Source organism: Siphateles boraxobius, unplaced genomic scaffold (genome assembly GCF_051911475.1).
Source record: "Siphateles boraxobius isolate OS27281-9 unplaced genomic scaffold, OSU_SipBor_1 211, whole genome shotgun sequence".
Taxonomy (NCBI): Eukaryota; Metazoa; Chordata; class Actinopteri; order Cypriniformes; family Leuciscidae; genus Siphateles; species Siphateles boraxobius.
The window spans coordinates 20001-39308 of NW_027508824.1; the positions used below are offsets into that span (position 1 = coordinate 20001).

General features: G+C 39.3%; 1 protein-coding gene across 1 annotated transcript in view; it reads right to left on the bottom strand.

The window, feature by feature from the left end:
* LOC143746150 (solute carrier family 35 member F1-like) overlaps positions 1-19308 on the bottom strand; it is a gene marked incomplete at its 3' end in the record, with an annotated part of 88470 nt that overhangs the window by 19108 nt on the left and 50054 nt on the right. The window contains 1 exon segment of the mRNA XM_077237910.1: positions 2337-2464. Coding sequence (XP_077094025.1) covers positions 2337-2464 — 128 coding nt within the window.

A 19308-nucleotide genomic window follows, 5' to 3' on the forward strand; every position in this document is an offset into this window, starting at 1 on the left:
TGCTCATTTCCATCCAATACGGAAATGTAAAAAATAAAAAAAACAATTTGAATCCAGGAGACCTTGCACTCAAGTTTCCCCGAAACCAACTATTTTAGACAGGACAAAATGTAATGACATTATAAACTATAATATAGCTCACAAGTTCATTTGAACACTTAAATCAATTGATATTATTTTAAATTATCATAAAAAATATATTACTTTTACCATGTCAATTTAACATTATTTTGGTGTGATTATAATAAAGAATTAACACATTTAATCATATTCCCTAACAGTTTTAAACCAAACAGCTTATAAATTCCTACGTTCCCTGTAGCAATTCAAGCTTGCTCATCTAACATTGTTTTTTTTACAACAAAGCATCGCACATCTGCAGTATTTATACTAAAGTTGGTTTTAAACAATGCAGTGTAAATGATTAAGAGTTCTGCTGGCGTTCTTCGGGGTTTCAGCGTTTGATTGACCAGCAGGAGCACATGCGTCTGCTTCCGCTGTCTGATCACAGACGCTGGTATGAACTGAACACCTAACTCTCTTCTGTGCTCGGCGGAGAACACAGAGACAGATAACGCTTTAAAGTCAGGAGCACAGGTTGTGCTGCGTAGGCACCGGAGTAGTGCTGAACTGGCGGTACCTGCTGATTGGTTGCAGTGGGCGAGTTAAAAAAATAGGACTCTTGAAAACCAATAAGTGCATGTTTGCAGGGACGTCATACACCTATTATTTTGAAGTAGTCCTGGCTAGATATGACATGACCCAAACAACTTAGTAGTTTATTATATATGTGCAAATCATGTTCATCTAGAAGTAAAGTTGCCTGCAAGTGGATCAGATTCAGATACTGAGCTAATATACAGTATTACTGTGTTTAATAAACAAATGCAGCAACTAAACTTGACAGCCAGTGATCATGCAGTTTCAGTGAATAGAGAAGCTTTGAGATTTGCATTATAATTATTTTTGTCTTATGTTGGCCAGTAAGAGCTGTGCGTGTAAACCTCACTCCCCTTGCCTCAAGAGGCGCACTAGCGACTGGCGCTACGGCTGCGGTCTTTAGCGTCCTTGTTAGCGCGTCCGCCTCCCACGCTAGAAACCCAGTGTGAATCCCACTTTAATTGGGTCGAGTAGAACTGGTTACCAAATTTAGCCACTTAAAGGATTAGTTCACCTCAAAATGAAAATTTCCTAATAATTTACTCACCCCAATGACATCCAAGATATCCATGTCTTTCTTTCCTCAGTGGAAGAGAAATTAAATTTTTGGAGGAAAACATTTCTGTTTTTTTCTTTGAATAATGGACTTCAGTGACAACCAGCGTTTTGAAGTCCAAATCAATGCAGTTTCAAAGGTCTTTGAAGTGCTTTAACAGACTGTGCACGATCAGCTGAGGAGGAGGGGCTTATCTAGCGAAACAATTTTTTTTTTATATATATATATATATATATATATATATATATACTTTTTAACTACAATTGTTCGGATTGAGCTGATCCGCAACGTGCCGTGAACTCATGGAGGTGAACTAATCCTTTAAATGTGTGATTTCGTCCACAACTCCTTTTTCAAACAATAAGCATAAAAAATATCAAAGATACTGCAATTAGAGGTTGCACATTTTTTAAAACATTTAAACATTTTGCGAGGGAATGATGCCTCTGTGGTGTTTGTTTGTGTTTTGGGGCGTATAAATATCGAACAGCATCTGTATTCATCTGTAGTCACATGCTATCATAATGCTGTGGGATCTTATCGCAAAGAAATCAATAACAACACACTCTTGTTTCAAGCTGTGTACTCTTTTGTGCACATTATAAAATCCTTATTGATCTGATCCTGATTGAGCTGATCCTCTCAGCTACAGCTTCACACCTGATAAAAGCCTGTCTGGATGTCTTATTGAGTGTCTAATGGTAGAGTAGACTAGGCTAATATATGCCTGGATGCCAGCACATTCTCTATCAAATAGTTGATGACAGTCTTTGCATCCACAAGGGCTCTTGTAATGACTGTCGGTGATGGCAATAGAAGAGTGAGAAGTGAAGAAAATCGATCTTTTTCTCTGTTGGGATCTCTAATAATCATTGAGACCTCCTCTGGCCACTAATCAAACACCATTAGCAGTGACGTGAATAAGGCTCTTTCAGCACTTACAGTGCCTTAATGAAGATTAAATGACAAGCGCAATGTGAGGCAAACAGTCGAGCTTTAACTGCCAATCGGACAGGCATAACAAAGGCTTCAAGCCACTGCGTTTTCGCTTCTTTTCACAATCTTTCTTTTCAAAATGCACAAACACACACTCATAAACATTAGCTGGGGTGAAACCTACCTGAACGCTGGTCAGTGTGGTGTACTGGTAGGCTTTAATGACCAGGTAATTGGCTTCTATATCAATCAATCCCAGAATCATGTACTTCCACCATCTTCTTTTCAGAATTGCCAGTAGATTCTCCTCTCCTGTGAGAAAACATGAAGGTAAACAGTGAATTTACTTATAGACAGTCTGCTGTGGTATAACTCACAATCATTATGAACTTATACGTACAAACTGTTTGGAAAAACGGTCAATTAGTTGAATTGGTTTGAAGTCAAGCAGGTTGAAGGCTGATATTAATATGATCAGAACAATGAGCAGAACATAATTCTCGATAAACCTTCTTTTGCTGATGGTCCTGGAATATAATTCCTATAAATCATTGACCTCAGATTTTAAGGATAGATTAGGGATACCTGGATTAGGTCGCATGGAGTAGATGGCACCATACAATGATTCAAAAATGACCACAAAAATAATAAACCAATAATTTGTATATACAAAACTACCATTTTTTTGTTTTGTTTTTGTGAAATTAATACTTTTATTCAGCAATGAATACATTATGTTACATTATAATACATTAAATTTATCAGAGTGACAATAAAGACATTTATAATGCTCTATATCAAACAAATTATGTCCTTTGGACCTTAATATTTATCAACGAACCCTCAAGGAGAAGTTTCCTCAAAAATATCAAACTGTTTTCAACATTGATAGGAAGTTTTTCTTGAGCAGCAAATCAGCCAATTAGAATGATTTCTGAAGGATCATGTGACAATGAAGAATCAGCTTTGCCATCACAGGAATAAATTATATTTTAAAATATATTAAAATAGAAAACGTTTATTTAAAATGTTAGTAATATTTCACAATTGTATTGTATTTTTGATCAAATAAATGAAGCTTTGCTGAGTTTAAGAGACATCTCTCAAAAAGAAAGGAAAAGAAATATCCTAAACTTTTGAACCGTAGGGTTTACTCATGTTTGTTTAAAATGTAAAATGTATTTAAATTTAAAATGTATCATAATAAAACACTTTCCACATGAAATATGACATATGAGATGGTAAAAAAAAGCCAAAAACAAGATAAAAATATTAAATTTTTAATCAAAAACAGGTCTACAGATTTTTCGATAGGCGCAAAGGGATCTTGCAGATCCGACCCTGAAGAAATAAAATACAACAACCAGTTTTCTTTCTGCTCAGAGGTCCAGCAAAGCTGCTCTTGAAATAAATATGAGTTTTCTATAGAATCATAACAGCAGAAGCACTGCAGGTAATAAAGCAAGACGAGGAGAACTTACTGTAGGAACAAAAGTCTGCAGATATTCTAACTCAGTTTCCCCATTATGCTTAAGTTATTATTTCAGCTGAAGTAGAGTGGAAAGGTGATCACACACTTTCTTTTGCAGGCATAAGCCACGACACTTTACTGAACTGTCCATCTTAATCGTTCTGATTTTCTAAATGAACAGAAGTGAAGACAATTTCTGCAGGGAACAAACTTCTCTCCATATTACAGAAACTTTTTAATGGACAGAATACTAGTTAGGGGGGAAATCTATTTCTGTTCCAATATCTTTCCAAAGTTTGAGCATTTCTTTTGAGACCACTAGTGTTTTATTGCAAGTTTTAAAAAGTTAATTGATTCATTAGGCGTTTTCAGCATTTCAAATCTCTCAGGGTGATTTCAGCAGACAAAACCTAGAAAAATCCAAAGAAAATAAGGATAATTGCTCTAATCTAATCGAACACAAAACAATTTGTTCTTCCAGCTTCTACAATCTGAAATGTTATTAGGAAATGAAAGTTAAAAGCAACTGGTAAAGTCAAGAGAAAATCTGCAGACCAAGAAAGAAAGATTTCTGAAAAAGCTGCCCGTAATAAAGCAAAGTGTATGTCACGTGTTCGCTTGCAATTCTGCGACTATAAAACTAAAATGACAGTGTGTTAAGACAAAAATGGAGAAGCGGTTGAAGAGTTGAACAATTTAAGCATGGGGATGAATATATTTTCCATTGAGATTATGTGAGAGACACACACATTAAATATTGTGCAATTAAAGGGAGGAATTGATTATATTAAGCATTAACCAATCCTGGATAAACCACAAAATCATACATTAACTACTTTTAGAAACAAATTCAGGGCTTTGGAACATCACAGCTAAATATCATGATGAATATTATTGATAACCGAAGTGTAAGTCAGTAGATCTCAAACAAGCTGCACATGCAAGGTGACCTGAAATAATTATGTATTTATACTCTATGATTTACACACAAAATATTACACAATGCACCTTTAAACCTTTTTTATAGTGATGTTTAAAAAAAAGAATATAAGAATATAAATCAAAAAAAGAAAACCCTTAGTTATTATTCTAAGGGATTTTTTTAATGTTGTGCAACTGACTGCAGATCTAATTAAACTCATGCCGTCTGACAGATCTCATTTGTGTTTGTCCTCATTGAACACTATGCAAAGCGTCACCTTTTATATTCTACAGGAGAAAAAACTCATACCGGTTCGGAACGACATTAAAAATTGAGTAATGTGAGCGAACACTCTGTCCCTCTCAGCTTTATAAGGATTTATGACACTGAACTGTGCTCTGTGAGGCCTCCATCGTTTTTCTTTTAAATCATATTATCTATTCCCACCTCCCATTTGTGATAATGTTAATGGTGTGCCATTATATTGACTTTAACAGGACCACAGGCAGCAGCTGTGACAGAGATGTCATCGTAGAGCTTGTTAAAGGGACTGACTGGGGAGAGCGTGCTGGTCAAACAAGGAAGAGAAAATTACTCTTAAAGACAGGTCATTCTGAGACACCATATAATAATCCTGTTCCCGGAGAGACCTGACAAATCCCACTGTGTTACCAGAGTTTTATAGATGAATCTCTCGACAGACCATTCATCCTCACACTGGCAGTGCAAGGCCCGTATGTCCTCAAATTTGCAAACGGCTTGTGGTGGGTCTCAGATTTGTAGAAAAAGACGTGAAAATTAAATTATCGAAATGCCATGTTTAAAAATAAATATACTTTTTGACTAACCCTAACATTTCTATTTCAAATGAATGCTCTTTTTTAAACTTTCTTTTCATCAGAAAATCCTACTAATATATAAAAAGATATCAGTTTATTAAGCAACACAACTGTTTTTAACATTGATAATAATAAGAAATATTTCTTGAGCAGCAAATCAGCGTATTAGAATGATTTCTGAATGATCATGTGACACTGAAGACTGGAGTAATGATGCTGATAAATCATCCTTGACATCACAGGAATCAACTACATTTTAAAATACATTCAATTAGTTAAGGTACTTTTTAATTTTGTAAGTGGGTTAAAAACAATAGAAATCTATGCAATGTCTCCAAGTAAACATGGTGTGTGTGTGTGTGTGTGTGTGTGTGTGTGTGTGTGTGTGTGTGTGTGTGTGTGTGTGTGTGTGTGTGTGTGTGTGTGTGTGTGTGTGTGTGTGTGTGTGTGTGTGTGTGTGTGTGTGTGTGTGTGTGACTAATGGTCCAAAGAAGCAAGTAGTGTGCAATAAAACATACACAATTTGCTTCGTACTGTACTATTTTAGTTACTATTTATGCAATGAACAAAATGTTTAACTAGACATTAAGAGGAAACTTAAGGAGACATTGATGTGAAGTTCAATATAAACACACAAAAAATTGGTTCAAATATTGGTTGCTTGTTGATAGTGTAAGGAAGGTGGTAAATGGTGTTGAAACTCACACATTAATTAATCACATGAAGTTATATTGCACTAAATAACCCAGACTCAGTTTTAGAAGACCACACTGATATAGACTCTTAAAAATAAAAGTTCTTTACTGCCATCAATCATTCCATTAAGAACCTTTTACATCTTTCCATTGCACAAAAGCTTATTTAATTGGAACCGTTCTTTAGATTATTAAAATGTTCTTCACACTAAGAAAAAATGGCTCTTTTAAGAACTGTTCTGTGAGAGGATCTAAGAGGAACAGTTCTTCTCTGGCTTTGTTGCAAAAAAATACTATTGGAAGCTTTCTTTTTAAGAGCACATAGAGACAGATCAGAGAGTAATAAGGAAAGTTGGAAGGCAACAAGATAAACTATATATATATATATAGTTTTAAAAAATCATTCTAATTATAAAAGAATAGCAGAGTCTACACCAAGTCAAGTCACCTTTATTTATATAGCGCTTTTACAATACAAATTCTTTCAAAGCAGCTTTACGGAGATAACAGGAAAGTAAAGTTGTAATAGTATTGTTAAATTCAAAATTAAATGTTAAATGTCCCCAACTAAGCAAGCCAAAAGCCAATGGCGAATAAAGGCGGAAAAAAAAAGGCGACAGTGGCAAGGAACCAAAACTCCATCAGTGACAGAATGGAGAAAAAAACCTTGGGAGAACCCAGGCTCAGTCTGGGGTCAGTCCTCCTATGGCCAACAAACCAACAGTGTATGATTATGATTTAGGCGGCATAATAGGTCAGAAGTCAGATTGGATCAGAACTTTCACAATATTTATCCAGTTCATCTGGTTATGGGTCGGAGTCATCACGCCGGTATGGAGATGAGATACACCACAACTATAACAATGTGTCACAGAGGAACAATATCGTTGGAATCACTTTCAGAAAGTTTTATTTTTCAGCTGATAAAAACATTGACAACCTGTCAGATCAATCCAGCTTTAAGAGCTCAATCATTTAAAGTTGCAGGCGACAAACCTTAAAAAAGCTTAGAATAAACAGAATGCTATTGTGCGTTGATGTGGACACTAATATATTTATGGTTATAGTTAACATTATGGGTATTATTCTTGGTGTGAACTTGGTGTAAATCAGTGGTGATCCTATGATGCAGTGTAAACCCTGAGGTAAAAGCATCTACATGCAATACAGTAGTCAAGACAAAACAGCTATATACTCAGGAGAACATGAAGCACTTATGATAAAAGCAGCCGTTAAATGAATAAATAATGCAGAAATCCTCTGTGCTGCTACATTTACTTTGGCAATTACTAAAAGCCTTATAGAACTAATATAATCACTCCTGAGACTAAAGGACCCTTCCAGAGAATCATTATCTGTTCTCCATTTACAAACAGAATACTAATAACTGCAAATGTCCTGTTTGCATGCAGGTGTACATCAGATATTGTAGACTCTCTTCAAAGAAAAGATGAAATTAATTCACATTCTGCACAACTTATATGTACAAATAATATATAAACTACTTTTCGGGACATATGTTGTTCAATAATTCCCTCGAGTGTTCTGCATAAGAAAGACTTGCACATGACTGATATAAGGGTGAGCAAATGATGACAGAATTTTAAAGTCAGAATGAAACAGAAGTTACAATGCGTTTCTTCCCTATTGTGATGTATATCTGAGTGAAACGGCCTCTCGAACAAGACAAAATGTAAGACGGGACTTGATTTTGTCCATCGGGAATTGATTGAATCATTGGATCGTTGTGGATTGCTATTGCTGCAATCTTTGATTATTATAAGGGCACATGAATAAAAAAAAAGTGCACGCATAAATAATTTATAACAAAAAAATAAAAATTCCATTAAAAAACCAAGAATGGTCCATTTTGATTTGATGGTGATCTTAAGATCCTCCTTAATCTTGATTTTTACATAGAAATTAAAAAGTTATTTTTGCATGTTTGTCTTATTGTTTCAGATAGAAAATTGTGAAGCATTTTGGGCAAAACCCTGTTGTATTAAATGGTGCTATATATATATATATATATATATATATATAGAGAGAGAGAGAAAGGAAGAAAGAAAGAAAGAACAAGAACATTGACAAACTAACCTTTTTTTCAGATGAAACTGGATATCACTTGCTAAATTAAATAATATGTAATATGTAAAGTAATGAGATTGTTTGACAACAGTGTAGCATACTGTATACTGTCTTACAGTCTATTTGTAAAAAATTGTTGAAGTGTACATAATGTGCAGTATATGTTAGATCTTTAAAATTGCTTCTATTTATCCATCACACTGTAAATGGATGCTCACGATCCATTGTGAGGTACAGTATGTGCATGCTTGCTGTATAATGTAGAAAAATGTAGAAAGTAGGTCATCATCCGTGCACAGACGATTTGTATACCATGCTTAGACTTCATCTGCATATTTACATTTAGACACTTGCACCCAAACGTGTCAAACAGACCAAATTTAACCAAATGTATGAACGTTTATTAATTTAAACATCAAACGATTTTTCAACAAACAACTTTGTCAGGGTTCTGTCATTTCTGCCGTCTATTTCTTGGTTTTGTGACAGAGCCCTGACACTCCTGTTTTGTCTTGTGCTGTGTTGCATGCATCTTGTGTTTCACACTGGCTGTGTGCTTTCATGTTGTCATGTTTTGTGTGAACTCGTGTTGTCATTAGCTGTGTGTTCATGTCTTGTTTTGTGTGAGCACATAGCTTGTGATTAGTTTTACTGGCCATGTTCTAGTGTTTTAGTCATGTTTGGTGTGATCACCTGGCTTGTCATGTGTTTCCTTGTGCCGTGTGCTCTCCTGTGATTGTCTAGCCCCTCCCATCTTGTTACCTGATTATTGATTCATTTTCCCCACCTGTCCTCCATCGTTACCCTCTTTTGTTTGCTTCCCTATTTAGGCCCCATCCACACTACTACATTTTAGTTTAGAGATGGAGACCTTTTGCTACGTTTGCTCCTCTTGTCCAGACTAAAACGGCAAAAACGAAGACCTAAAACGGAAAAGTTTAGAAACGCTGCCGACCCCGTTTTGCATTTTAAATCTCTCGTTTTATTGAAGACGGTAGTGATGGCGAGATGAAGCTTCATAAAGCATTGAAGCGTTCCATCCAATTGGTTCACTCATGTGCCGAAGCTTCATGGTGCTTCATTTGCTCTATTGTGCCATCAAGTGGACAATAAATGTAAAACGTGCAGTGTGATTATAATGACATCCCATGGTTCCATCGCAAAAAAAAAAGCTTGAATAGATCGCTAACAAACTCGCAAAGTCCCAAGTCCACAAAATGTGATGGGGAATCCATTGCATTTTGCTGGCCCTTATATTTCAAATAGACCGCCAAACCGCGAACCACTTCCTGAAGCAGTCACGTGGTACAGGCGGCTCGCGAGGCTTCAAACGTCACCACATACGTCACCGACACAAGCCTCGATACGCGCTTCACAGAAATCATCCCGGATTACTCGACACACGCTTTGAAGCCTCGATACGGGAGGACACATCACTAGAAGACGGGTCAAAACGGAGGACTTTAGAAACGATGACGCAGAGGCTCACGCTTGGCTCTCTGATTGGGTCATACAACGGAAGAAAACTTACAACAACAGCCAGTTACGCTAGCGCAAGTAAATTCTGCATTTTACGTAAGGGATAGTGTAGAGTGAGGCGGTTGTTATAGCGAATACAACCCCGACAGGCTGATTAGGATCCCGACGCGAAGTAGATAATTTAACAATGAAGTTGAAGTTGAAGTTGTGGTTCAAGAGGAATGGTGCGAAAACTTTCGAATGTCCAGATCGGCACTTATCAAACTTAGGGTAATCTGAAACGAAATCTGAGGAATAGTCAATATGTTTCCCGTTTACACCGGTGTTGTGCCGAATTTCGACCCCCTGCCAAATTATTACCCCCCTCGTTGAAGTCAGTATCTGATTGCCTAATCCTAACCCCTCCCCAATCCTAACCCCTCCCCCACAACTAATCCTAAACCTACCAATGCTAGGGGGGTAGTAATTTGGCGGGGGTCAAAATTCGGCACAACACCGGCACGCGCACGCCCAGTGTAGGTGAATGGTCACTTGATCTGCATTTTCAGTCGTTTTAATGTGGACGGAGATCAATTCTAATACACAGCAAAAACGCTGGTGTGGACGGACATCGTATTCGTTTTAATTCTCCGTTTCTAAACTAAAACGCAGTAGTGTGGATGGGGCCTTATTCTCCTTCAGTGAATCACAATTCAAATACTATCCGTCCTAAATAGTATTTGAAAGTAGAATTAGTACGTCCCAAATCGTAGTATGTTGAAATGAGTGTTCCAAAGATACCCGGATGGTCTACTATTTCCGAAGTGCAGATCGATGCGCACGCTAACGGCTAATATTACCTACAACCCATCGCGCGTTGGACGAGGATTCGGTTAGAACTACAAACAGGAGTAAAGTGTTAAAAAAAACTACAGACATTAAAATTAATAAAAACCCCTTTTCCTGCATTTGAGGTCCTCGCTACTTTCCTCAACCCAAACCCTGACATCAGTTTTAGACTTACATTGCTTTCAAGGTGTATATTTTATCTATATGTGTGTGATGTTTGCTAGGAGTCAAACCCATGCCCATGGTATTAGCAGCACCAAACTCAGCTACATTTTGAGCATAGGTGTCCATTGTAGAATCACTTCAACACAAGCTGCATTGGATATAAGCGTGTGTGGTAGTGAAGGGCTTATTCACACTCGACACTGGCCGAGGAGGATTCATGCACGCCCCATCATCGTGTGGACACAGTTTATTGATTATCTGTCCATGGGGGGAACAGAATAGAGTCAAGGAGTCGTAGCAATGCAAACAATAAATCTCTTCCCTCACTCCTGTCAGCTCAACACTTCTAATCTGTGTCAGTGAGGAGGAGTGGATACAGCCGGCCTCTAAAAAACCAATAAAGAAGCTTTCTGGGGTAATCATCAATGTAAAGAAGAAAGCACTAACCACACACACATTACCCAGCAATCCTAGCAGTCGATTTAGCAGGAGATAATGAAGACGGTGTGATGGATATGCTACAAACTGAGTGGAAACACAAAGTGGAGGCCACGCATCCTCCTACAATGTACAATATGCATTTCACTTGTATAACCTATAGTTTCAACAAGGTATTTTATGCTATTGAAATGCATCTAAAGGCAGGGTAATGCTTTAACACGCATCAAAACACAAATCCAGTTATTAAAAATCAATGCTCACTATAATGCGGAATGTCACAGAGTTTGACCAAATTTGAATGAATTAATCAAAAGGCTATACATTTAATCATATCATGATATGGACTAGTTCCTGTGAATATTAAAGCACAAAAAGACTGCTATTTAAATATGAGTCTGCATTTTATGTGCGTCTCTGCAAGAGAATTTTGGGGGAAATTAAACAGTTAGGACCCTGAAAATTTTATTTTGTTAAGCTTTTCATAAATAATTAAATTTAAAAAATATTATAATTTAATAAATCCAGGCAACGGGAAAAAAAACGGTATCCATCAAATTTAAAATGGAAAATAAGATGGATTAAATAGGGCCCTACATAAGTTATACCAGGAAACATGAAACAAAAAGCCATCATAGCAAATTACTTTTTGTCTTTTTTTCACAACAGTGTGAATAATGCGAACTCACTCACTCAAAAAATCATTACCATTCATTCAATCAAGCATCATAACTGGCAAAACTTGATTCATGTTGGGATGCACAATGCTTATAAACCCTGAAGTTATTTTTTTAAATGGATGTTTCTCCGAGACAAGCTGTGAAAAGGTAAAATTGAATGATTTTGCAGTTGCAATCCACCAGGAAATCAAGCTTTGAAACATCTAAAAAATAGTTGCGCCCTAATATCAGCGATTCAAACGGTTCCTGATGCCACATCTCTAGATGTGAGTAGATGCAAAACAAATCACAGCAGCATAAAATCAATACCAGGGGTATCGCTTCAAAATGATTAATTAGCTTATTGAATGAAGCTCTAGGGGAGAGTTACAATTGCTGGACAAGTTGTACAAGCCTCTAATGTCAGATTATGGCAGTGATGAATGTGAGGGCGCGTGGCTCTTCACAGCTCAAGGCCAAAAGGCTCAGAGTAAATGAAACTCTACACCTGAAGTAGACTCTGTTCTAAATGCCAGAGACTGGTGGTCTTAGGCCATGTGTCCACCGAAGCGTTTTTTCCTAACGTCAGCATATTCTGAAAAATTTGTTTTCAGTGCATGGCTTATTTAAAAACGCCAGGAGCGTTACTAGGAGATCCAGACTCTGGAGATCCAGTGAAGAAATCCATTGAATTCGCCTCAGAATTAATAACAACATCACTGCGAGATCCAGTTTGAAACAGTCCGATTCGGCGCAGAGTTCTCTGTTATAAACCATAGATATAAAAAAAAATCTAAACATTTTTTTTATAAAATAAATAAATAAGTGAACTGACTTAAAATAAAACAGCACATTGTAATATCTGTACCTTAAGTCTATTTATTATTAAATAATTTGTCAGTATCACAGTTATTTTGGGGGAAATTTTAATAATTGCATTGCAAGCTGATTTATGGTGTGCCCCTAAATTTTCGGGCTTGCCTTCCTAAAATGTTCAGTCAGGGGCTTCAAAAAAAAGTTATTCTGGAGCCCTGGGCTAGGTAAAAAGTGACAGTGATTAGCACTGCATTTGAACCAAAATTGTGCATTTTTCAACTCTTGCCATCCAGAAAAAACCCAGCAGGTTTCAGTATGGATAGATGCTCAGCGCCTTGTCACGCTCCTGGCGTTTTTAAATAAGCCATGCACTGAAAACAAATTTTTCAAAAGTCTGTTGATTGAGTTGATTAGCAGAGTATTCTCCACCCGTGTCCAATTAGGTTTGATTGTCTGAGTGTGCTCCACGTGTGTTTAATTAGGTTTAATTTTCTGAACGTGCTCCTCCCGAACTTTGTTAATAAAACATCATTAAAAGTTATTTGCAAAATTAGTTATGCATTCTTACTACAATGTACAATGTGACTGTATGTGCAATGCAAATGGTTATGTTTCTGTTGTGTATATAGCCAAATAAATGTAAATAAAAATATACACAACATATTTATAATAACAATTGTACAGACAATGTAAATAAATAATCAAATGCCCATCAGTCAATACTGCATTTTATCACCAAAATGGGTTGAGGGCATCATGGACAACACTAAACCTGAGGCAAAGCAGAAAAAAAAAACAAGTGCAGTTTTCACACACAATTTCCTCTATTTTCCTACCACTTCCCTCGCAGCAAACTGTTTTCATCTTCTTTTTATGATTGTAACCGTTATTGAAACCTTGTTATTAGTAATCAACAAAAACAGAATTTGCTCCTACCTAAGTAACAGGAGAGTTTGAAGAACCAATCAAATTGTTGGGAAATTATGTAATGTATCATGTAACTTCGCCCATTCCCTTATTTTATAAAAACTGTTGTATTCGTGTTTACTGGTGGGATTTTCAATGGAATTTATCTGAGATCCTCCGGCCTTGCTTCTTCTTGGGAGAGATGCTCTGGGAACTGCTCGAGTACTCTCCCGGCCGTGATTAAAGCATTTAAAGGACATTTGCTGAAGTCTGTTTGTCGATTATTCCTGCGCAGGAAGCAAGTCAGTTAGGGAAGGAAATAAGTTAGTTAGGGGAACAAGTGATAGATAGGAGACGAGACCCAGATACAATTAAACGTCTATTGGAGACGTTAGGGGACGTCGATTGGAGTCGAGACCCAGATTGAATTATACGTCTGTTGGAGACGTTAGGGGACGTCGATTGGAGTCGAGACCCAGATAGAATTAAACATCGATTTGAGACGTTAGGGGACGTCGATTGGAGTCGAGGCCCAGATAGAATTAAGCGTCGATTGGAGACGTTAGGTGACGTCGATTGGAGTCGAGGCCCAGATAGAATAAAACGTCTATTGGAGACGTTAGGGGACGTCGATTGGAGTCGAGACCCAGATAGAATTAAACGTCTGTTGGAGATGTTAGGGGATGTCGATTGGAGTCGAGACCCAGATAGAATTAAACATCGATTGGAGACGTTAGGGGATATCGATTGGAGTCGAGACCCAGATAGAATTAAACGTCTATTGGAGACGTTAGGGGACGACAAATTGGAGTCAAGACCCAGATAGAATTAAACGTCAATTGGAGACATTAGGGGACGTCGATTGGAGTCGAGACCCAGATAGAATTAAACGTTGATTGGAGACGCTAGGAGTGGTGATGGTGCAGTGGATAAGACACATGCCTTTGGTGTGAGAGACCCAGGTTCGAATCCACTGTGAGACACCAATGTGTCCCTGAGCAAGACACTTAACCCCTTGTTGCTCCAGATGCGTGCGACTTCTGACATATTGTGAGCTTAGATTTATATGGTTCTATCTCCACTTTTGGTCGAAATTGAGTTTTTGACATAATCTTATCCATTAGGTGTTTATTAATGCCTGTGTGGTGTTATTTTTGTAAAAAAAATATTTTGTTAGTAGTTATTAATAAAATAAAAAGGTTCCATCTCACAAAACAGCAGGGATTTAAAAACTTTGATGCTCAATATCTCAGAACTACCCTAAACGGTGATAGAACTGTATAATTCTAAGCTCACGATATATAGAAATTGTAAGTCGCTTTGGATAAAAGCGTCAGCTAAATGAATAAATGTAAATGTAAATGTTAGGGGACGTCGATTGGAGTCGAGACCAGACAGAATTAAACGTCGATAGGGGACGTTGATTGGAGATGAGACCCAGATAGAATGAAAGGTCTATTGGAGACGTTAGGGGACGTCGATTGGAGACGAGACCCAGATAGAATTAAACGTCGATTGGAGACTGTGATGAGGGGGGCGTGGTTTTGCGGAGTCTGCAGCGAGAGAGTGAGGAGTGGCGGGAAGGACTGGGCCGGCCTGTTGGCGTTGCGGGGACCCTGGCCATTTTATCGATCAGTGTCCAGTGATTGAGGTGGGGACTCTGATCAGGGTCCCTGACACACCGCAGGCTGCCCCCGATCGAGCTGGGTTGTACCAAATACCAGTGAGGATAAAGGGGGGGTACTTTTCAGGCTTTGGTGGATTCAGGCTGTAACCAAACCTCCATCCATCAAAATCTGTTTCAACCTGGGGCATTGGATAATAGCCGCATGTTTAAGGTGAGGTGTGTGCACGGGGAAGTGGTGGATTATCCCTTAATGCCGGTCACGATCCAATTCAGGGGCCAAAAGCATAGGGTGGAGGCAGCCGTAAGTCAGCACCTCCGACACCCGCTAATTTTGGGGACCGATTGGCCGGGGTTTAAAGTTTTATTGGGACATTTATGTGCGGGTGTTTCTGGGCTTAAAAGGAAGCGGGGGAGGAGAGCGGTCGCTCAGGTGGGAGAGGCTGTACCAGGACCATCGGAACCTGCACCAGAGGATCGGAACGCTATTGAAAGACAAGATCTTTCTGAGCGTGATGACTTTCCTCTGGAGCAGTCCCAAGATGAAACGCTTAAAAATGCCTTTGATCAGGTCTGCACGATCGACGGGCAGCCTCTCCACCCCGACCGGCCTCTTTCATATCCTTATTTCGCAATTATAAAAGATAAGTTGTATCGGGTGACCCAGGACGCTTAGACAAACAAGATACAACGCAGTTATTAGTTCCGAAGAGCCGTCGGGAAATGCTTTTCCAGGCGGCTCATTGTAATCCGATGGCTGGGCATTTAGGGCAGACAGCAACACTAAATCGTCTAATGACCCGTTTTTTTTGGCCGGGCATTCACGAGAACGTGCGCAAGTGGTGCGCGTCTTGTCGCGAATGTCAGTTGGTAAACCCACCGGCCAACCCAAAAGCACCATTGTGCCCCCTTCCCTTAGTGGAGGTCCCCTTCGAGAGAATTGGCATGGACCTCATCGGGCCATTAGAATGATCCGCACGAGGGCATCGCTTTGCATTAGTCCTAGTGGATTATGCAACGCGATACCCAGAAGCAGTGCCGCTTCGCAATATTTCCGCCAAGAGCGTAGCAAGCGCACTGTTTCAATTAATCTCCCGGGTGGGAATCCCAAAGGAGATTCTCACCGACCAAGGCATGGCGTTTATGTCACGTACCATTCGCGAACTTCACGTATTATTGGGCATTAGATCGGTTTGCACCAGCGTCTATCAGCCACAAACAGACGGACTGGTCGAACGCTTTAATCGCACGTTGAAGTCAATGATTCGGATGCTCGTACAGGAAGACGCCAAAAATTGGGATAAGTGCCTAGAACCCCTCTTGTTCGCTGTACGCGAGGTCCCCCAAGCCTCCACGGGGTTTTCCCCCTTCGAGCTTCTTTATGGGCGTCAGCCCCGCGGGGTGCTGGACGTGCTTAGAGAAACTTGGGAGGACGGACCTTCGAATAGCAAAAATGAAATTCAATATGTCATGGACCTGAGAGCAAAACTACACTCTTTGGGGCGGCTTTCTATGGAGAATTTGTTACAGGCCCAGGACAAACAAAGTCGGCGGTACAACAGGGGGGCTAGACTACGCGAATTTGCACCGGGAGATAAAGTACTTGTATTACTCCCCACGTCCAGTTCGAAATTACTCGCGAAGTGGCAAGGACCCTTTGAGGTCACACGACGAGTTGGGGATCTCAACTATGAGGTCGTTCGTACAGATAGGGGAGGGAAACATCAGGTTTACCACCTCAATCTCCTTAAAAAATGGAGCGAAGCGGAGTCAGTGATGTTGGCAACAGTAGTGTGTGGGGAGGAGGATCTTGGTCCAGAGGCGAATTCAAAGTCTCAATCACTCGCTCTGGCCACCAGGGCCGGCGCTAGCTATTTAGGTGCCCTAAGCACAAATGATTGGTGGTGCCCTCCGCCCCCACTCCCCCCACCCCCAACCACCCACCCACTCACCCAAGGAATAACAACCATTCGGAATTTCTTAGTTAGGTTCTCTTTACTTCCAAAATAACTGCTGCAAATAAATAATTTTACATTAACAATGGCACCAAATATGAAAAGAAATAATATAAAGGTTAAAATTATAAATACCAAGAACCACCACAATTACTAAAAACACAGATTTGGAACTGAACATTGTAAACACAGAAAGTTAAAAGTGCAAAAAAAGTTTATAACTGTACAAGTATGAATTTTAAAGTGCACATTTTAAACTGCAAATAACCATACATAACTGCACAATAGAATTTACTCAACAGAGGGACTGTCTACATCTCTATAAAGAGACCATTCTGCTATTCTATAGGGCTGGGAAAAGATTAATCGCGATTAATCGCATCCAAAATAAAAGTTTGTGTCTACATGAATGATATATAGTATGTGTGTGTACTGTGTATAATTATTTTGTGTATATATATATAAATACACATTTGCATGTATGTATTTAAGAAATATTTGTTATTTAGATATAAAACATTTAAATGTATATATAATATAAATTATATATAAATATATACAGTATATACATGCAAATATTTCTTAAATATATACGTGTATATGTGTGTGTATTTATATATACACAAAATGATTATACACAGTACACACACATATATCATGTAGACACACTTTTATTTTGGATGCGATTAATCTTTTCCCAGCCCTAATAATTTGACAACTCTGTGAATATGAAAATATACAAACACTGAGATTGTGGGGTTTTTTTTTCTAATTGCAGTTTCACCAACAGATGTCGCCCTTGGGCCTTGGCCTATGAACCTCTTGAAAATGACCGCATTAACCGCATAAAACAACAACGAAAAAACGTATCTAAGCGGTCTTCCTTTTCTTCTCAAACAAACTAACTGCATCTTAAACAGCCCAAGTTTCAAAATTTCCCGGGGGAGAAACCGGACCCCCGTTAAAATAAAAGATTCAACATGCAGGGCTAAAAAAGCCTGCCCCGGATCATTTGCACTACTAGCGACGCCCCCCTGGACATGCATACACGACGCAAGGGCGCCCGCGCTACAAAACCAAAATTTTTATTTAAAACATTGTCTTACCTGCAAGCGACGCGCGAGTATCATCCCGCTGTCTCTTAATTTTTCCTTTTTCCGCCCCCGACTCTTGGTGCCGTTTCGAGGCCATGTCTGAGGTCGGTTTCTGCCACATTTGACATTGATTGAGGCATAATCGAACAGACCACTGGGAGGTGGGGAAGGGGGGGCACCAGAGGGAGACTGGCACAGGAGATTCACCTTTTTCTCGACTAATTTGGTCTAGGCCTATATTACTTTTGTATTGCTTTTGTATATTAACATGCTTTAGAAATATTTTATTTGTTATTTATACTAGTAGCCTAATGTGATGATTTTTCACGACCCAGATTTTTTGGTGCCCCCCCAAGCACTTGGTGCCCTACGCGCAGTGCGTGATGTGCGTGTGCGGAGCGCCGGCCCTGCTGGCCACTGGTGGAGACCACCTCTCGCCGTTCCAAATCACTGATATACGTAATTTACAAACGGAGTTTGCTGATGTGTTCTCGCCCCTGCCCGGCCGAACCGATCTCATTCAGCACCACGTTGAGACAGAGTCGGGTGTAGTAGTGAGCAGCCGGCCATATCGCTTACCTGAACATAAAAAGAAAGTAGTTCAGGAAGAATTGAAGGCTATGCTGGGCATGGGGGTAATAGAAGAATCCAACAGTGACTGGGCAAGCCCGATAGTTTTGGTACCAAAACCTGACGGCTCGGTCCGGTTCTGTGTGGATTATCGCAAGGTGAATGCTGTGTCGAAATTCGACGCATATCCAATGCCTCGGGTTGACGAGTTGCTTGATCGGCTCGGCACCGCTCGATTTTATTCGACACTGGATTTAACGAAGGGATATTGGCAGATCCCCTTAACTCCAATGTCTAAAGAAAAAACTGCCTTCACAACGCCGTTTGGATTACACCAATTTGTCACTCTTCATTTCGGCTTGTTCGGGGCTCCGATAACCTTTCAGCGCCTGATGGACAGAATTCTACGGCCGCATGCTCCATATGGAGCTGCGTACTTGGATAATATTATCATCTATAGTAATGATTGGCAGCGTCATATGCAGCATTTGCGGGCTGTCCTCGGGGCGCTGCGAGGAGCTGGGCTCACGGCCAACCCAAAGAAATGTGCGATTGGGCGTGTGGAGGTTAGGTATCTGGGCTTCCACTTGGGTCATGGACAGGTGCG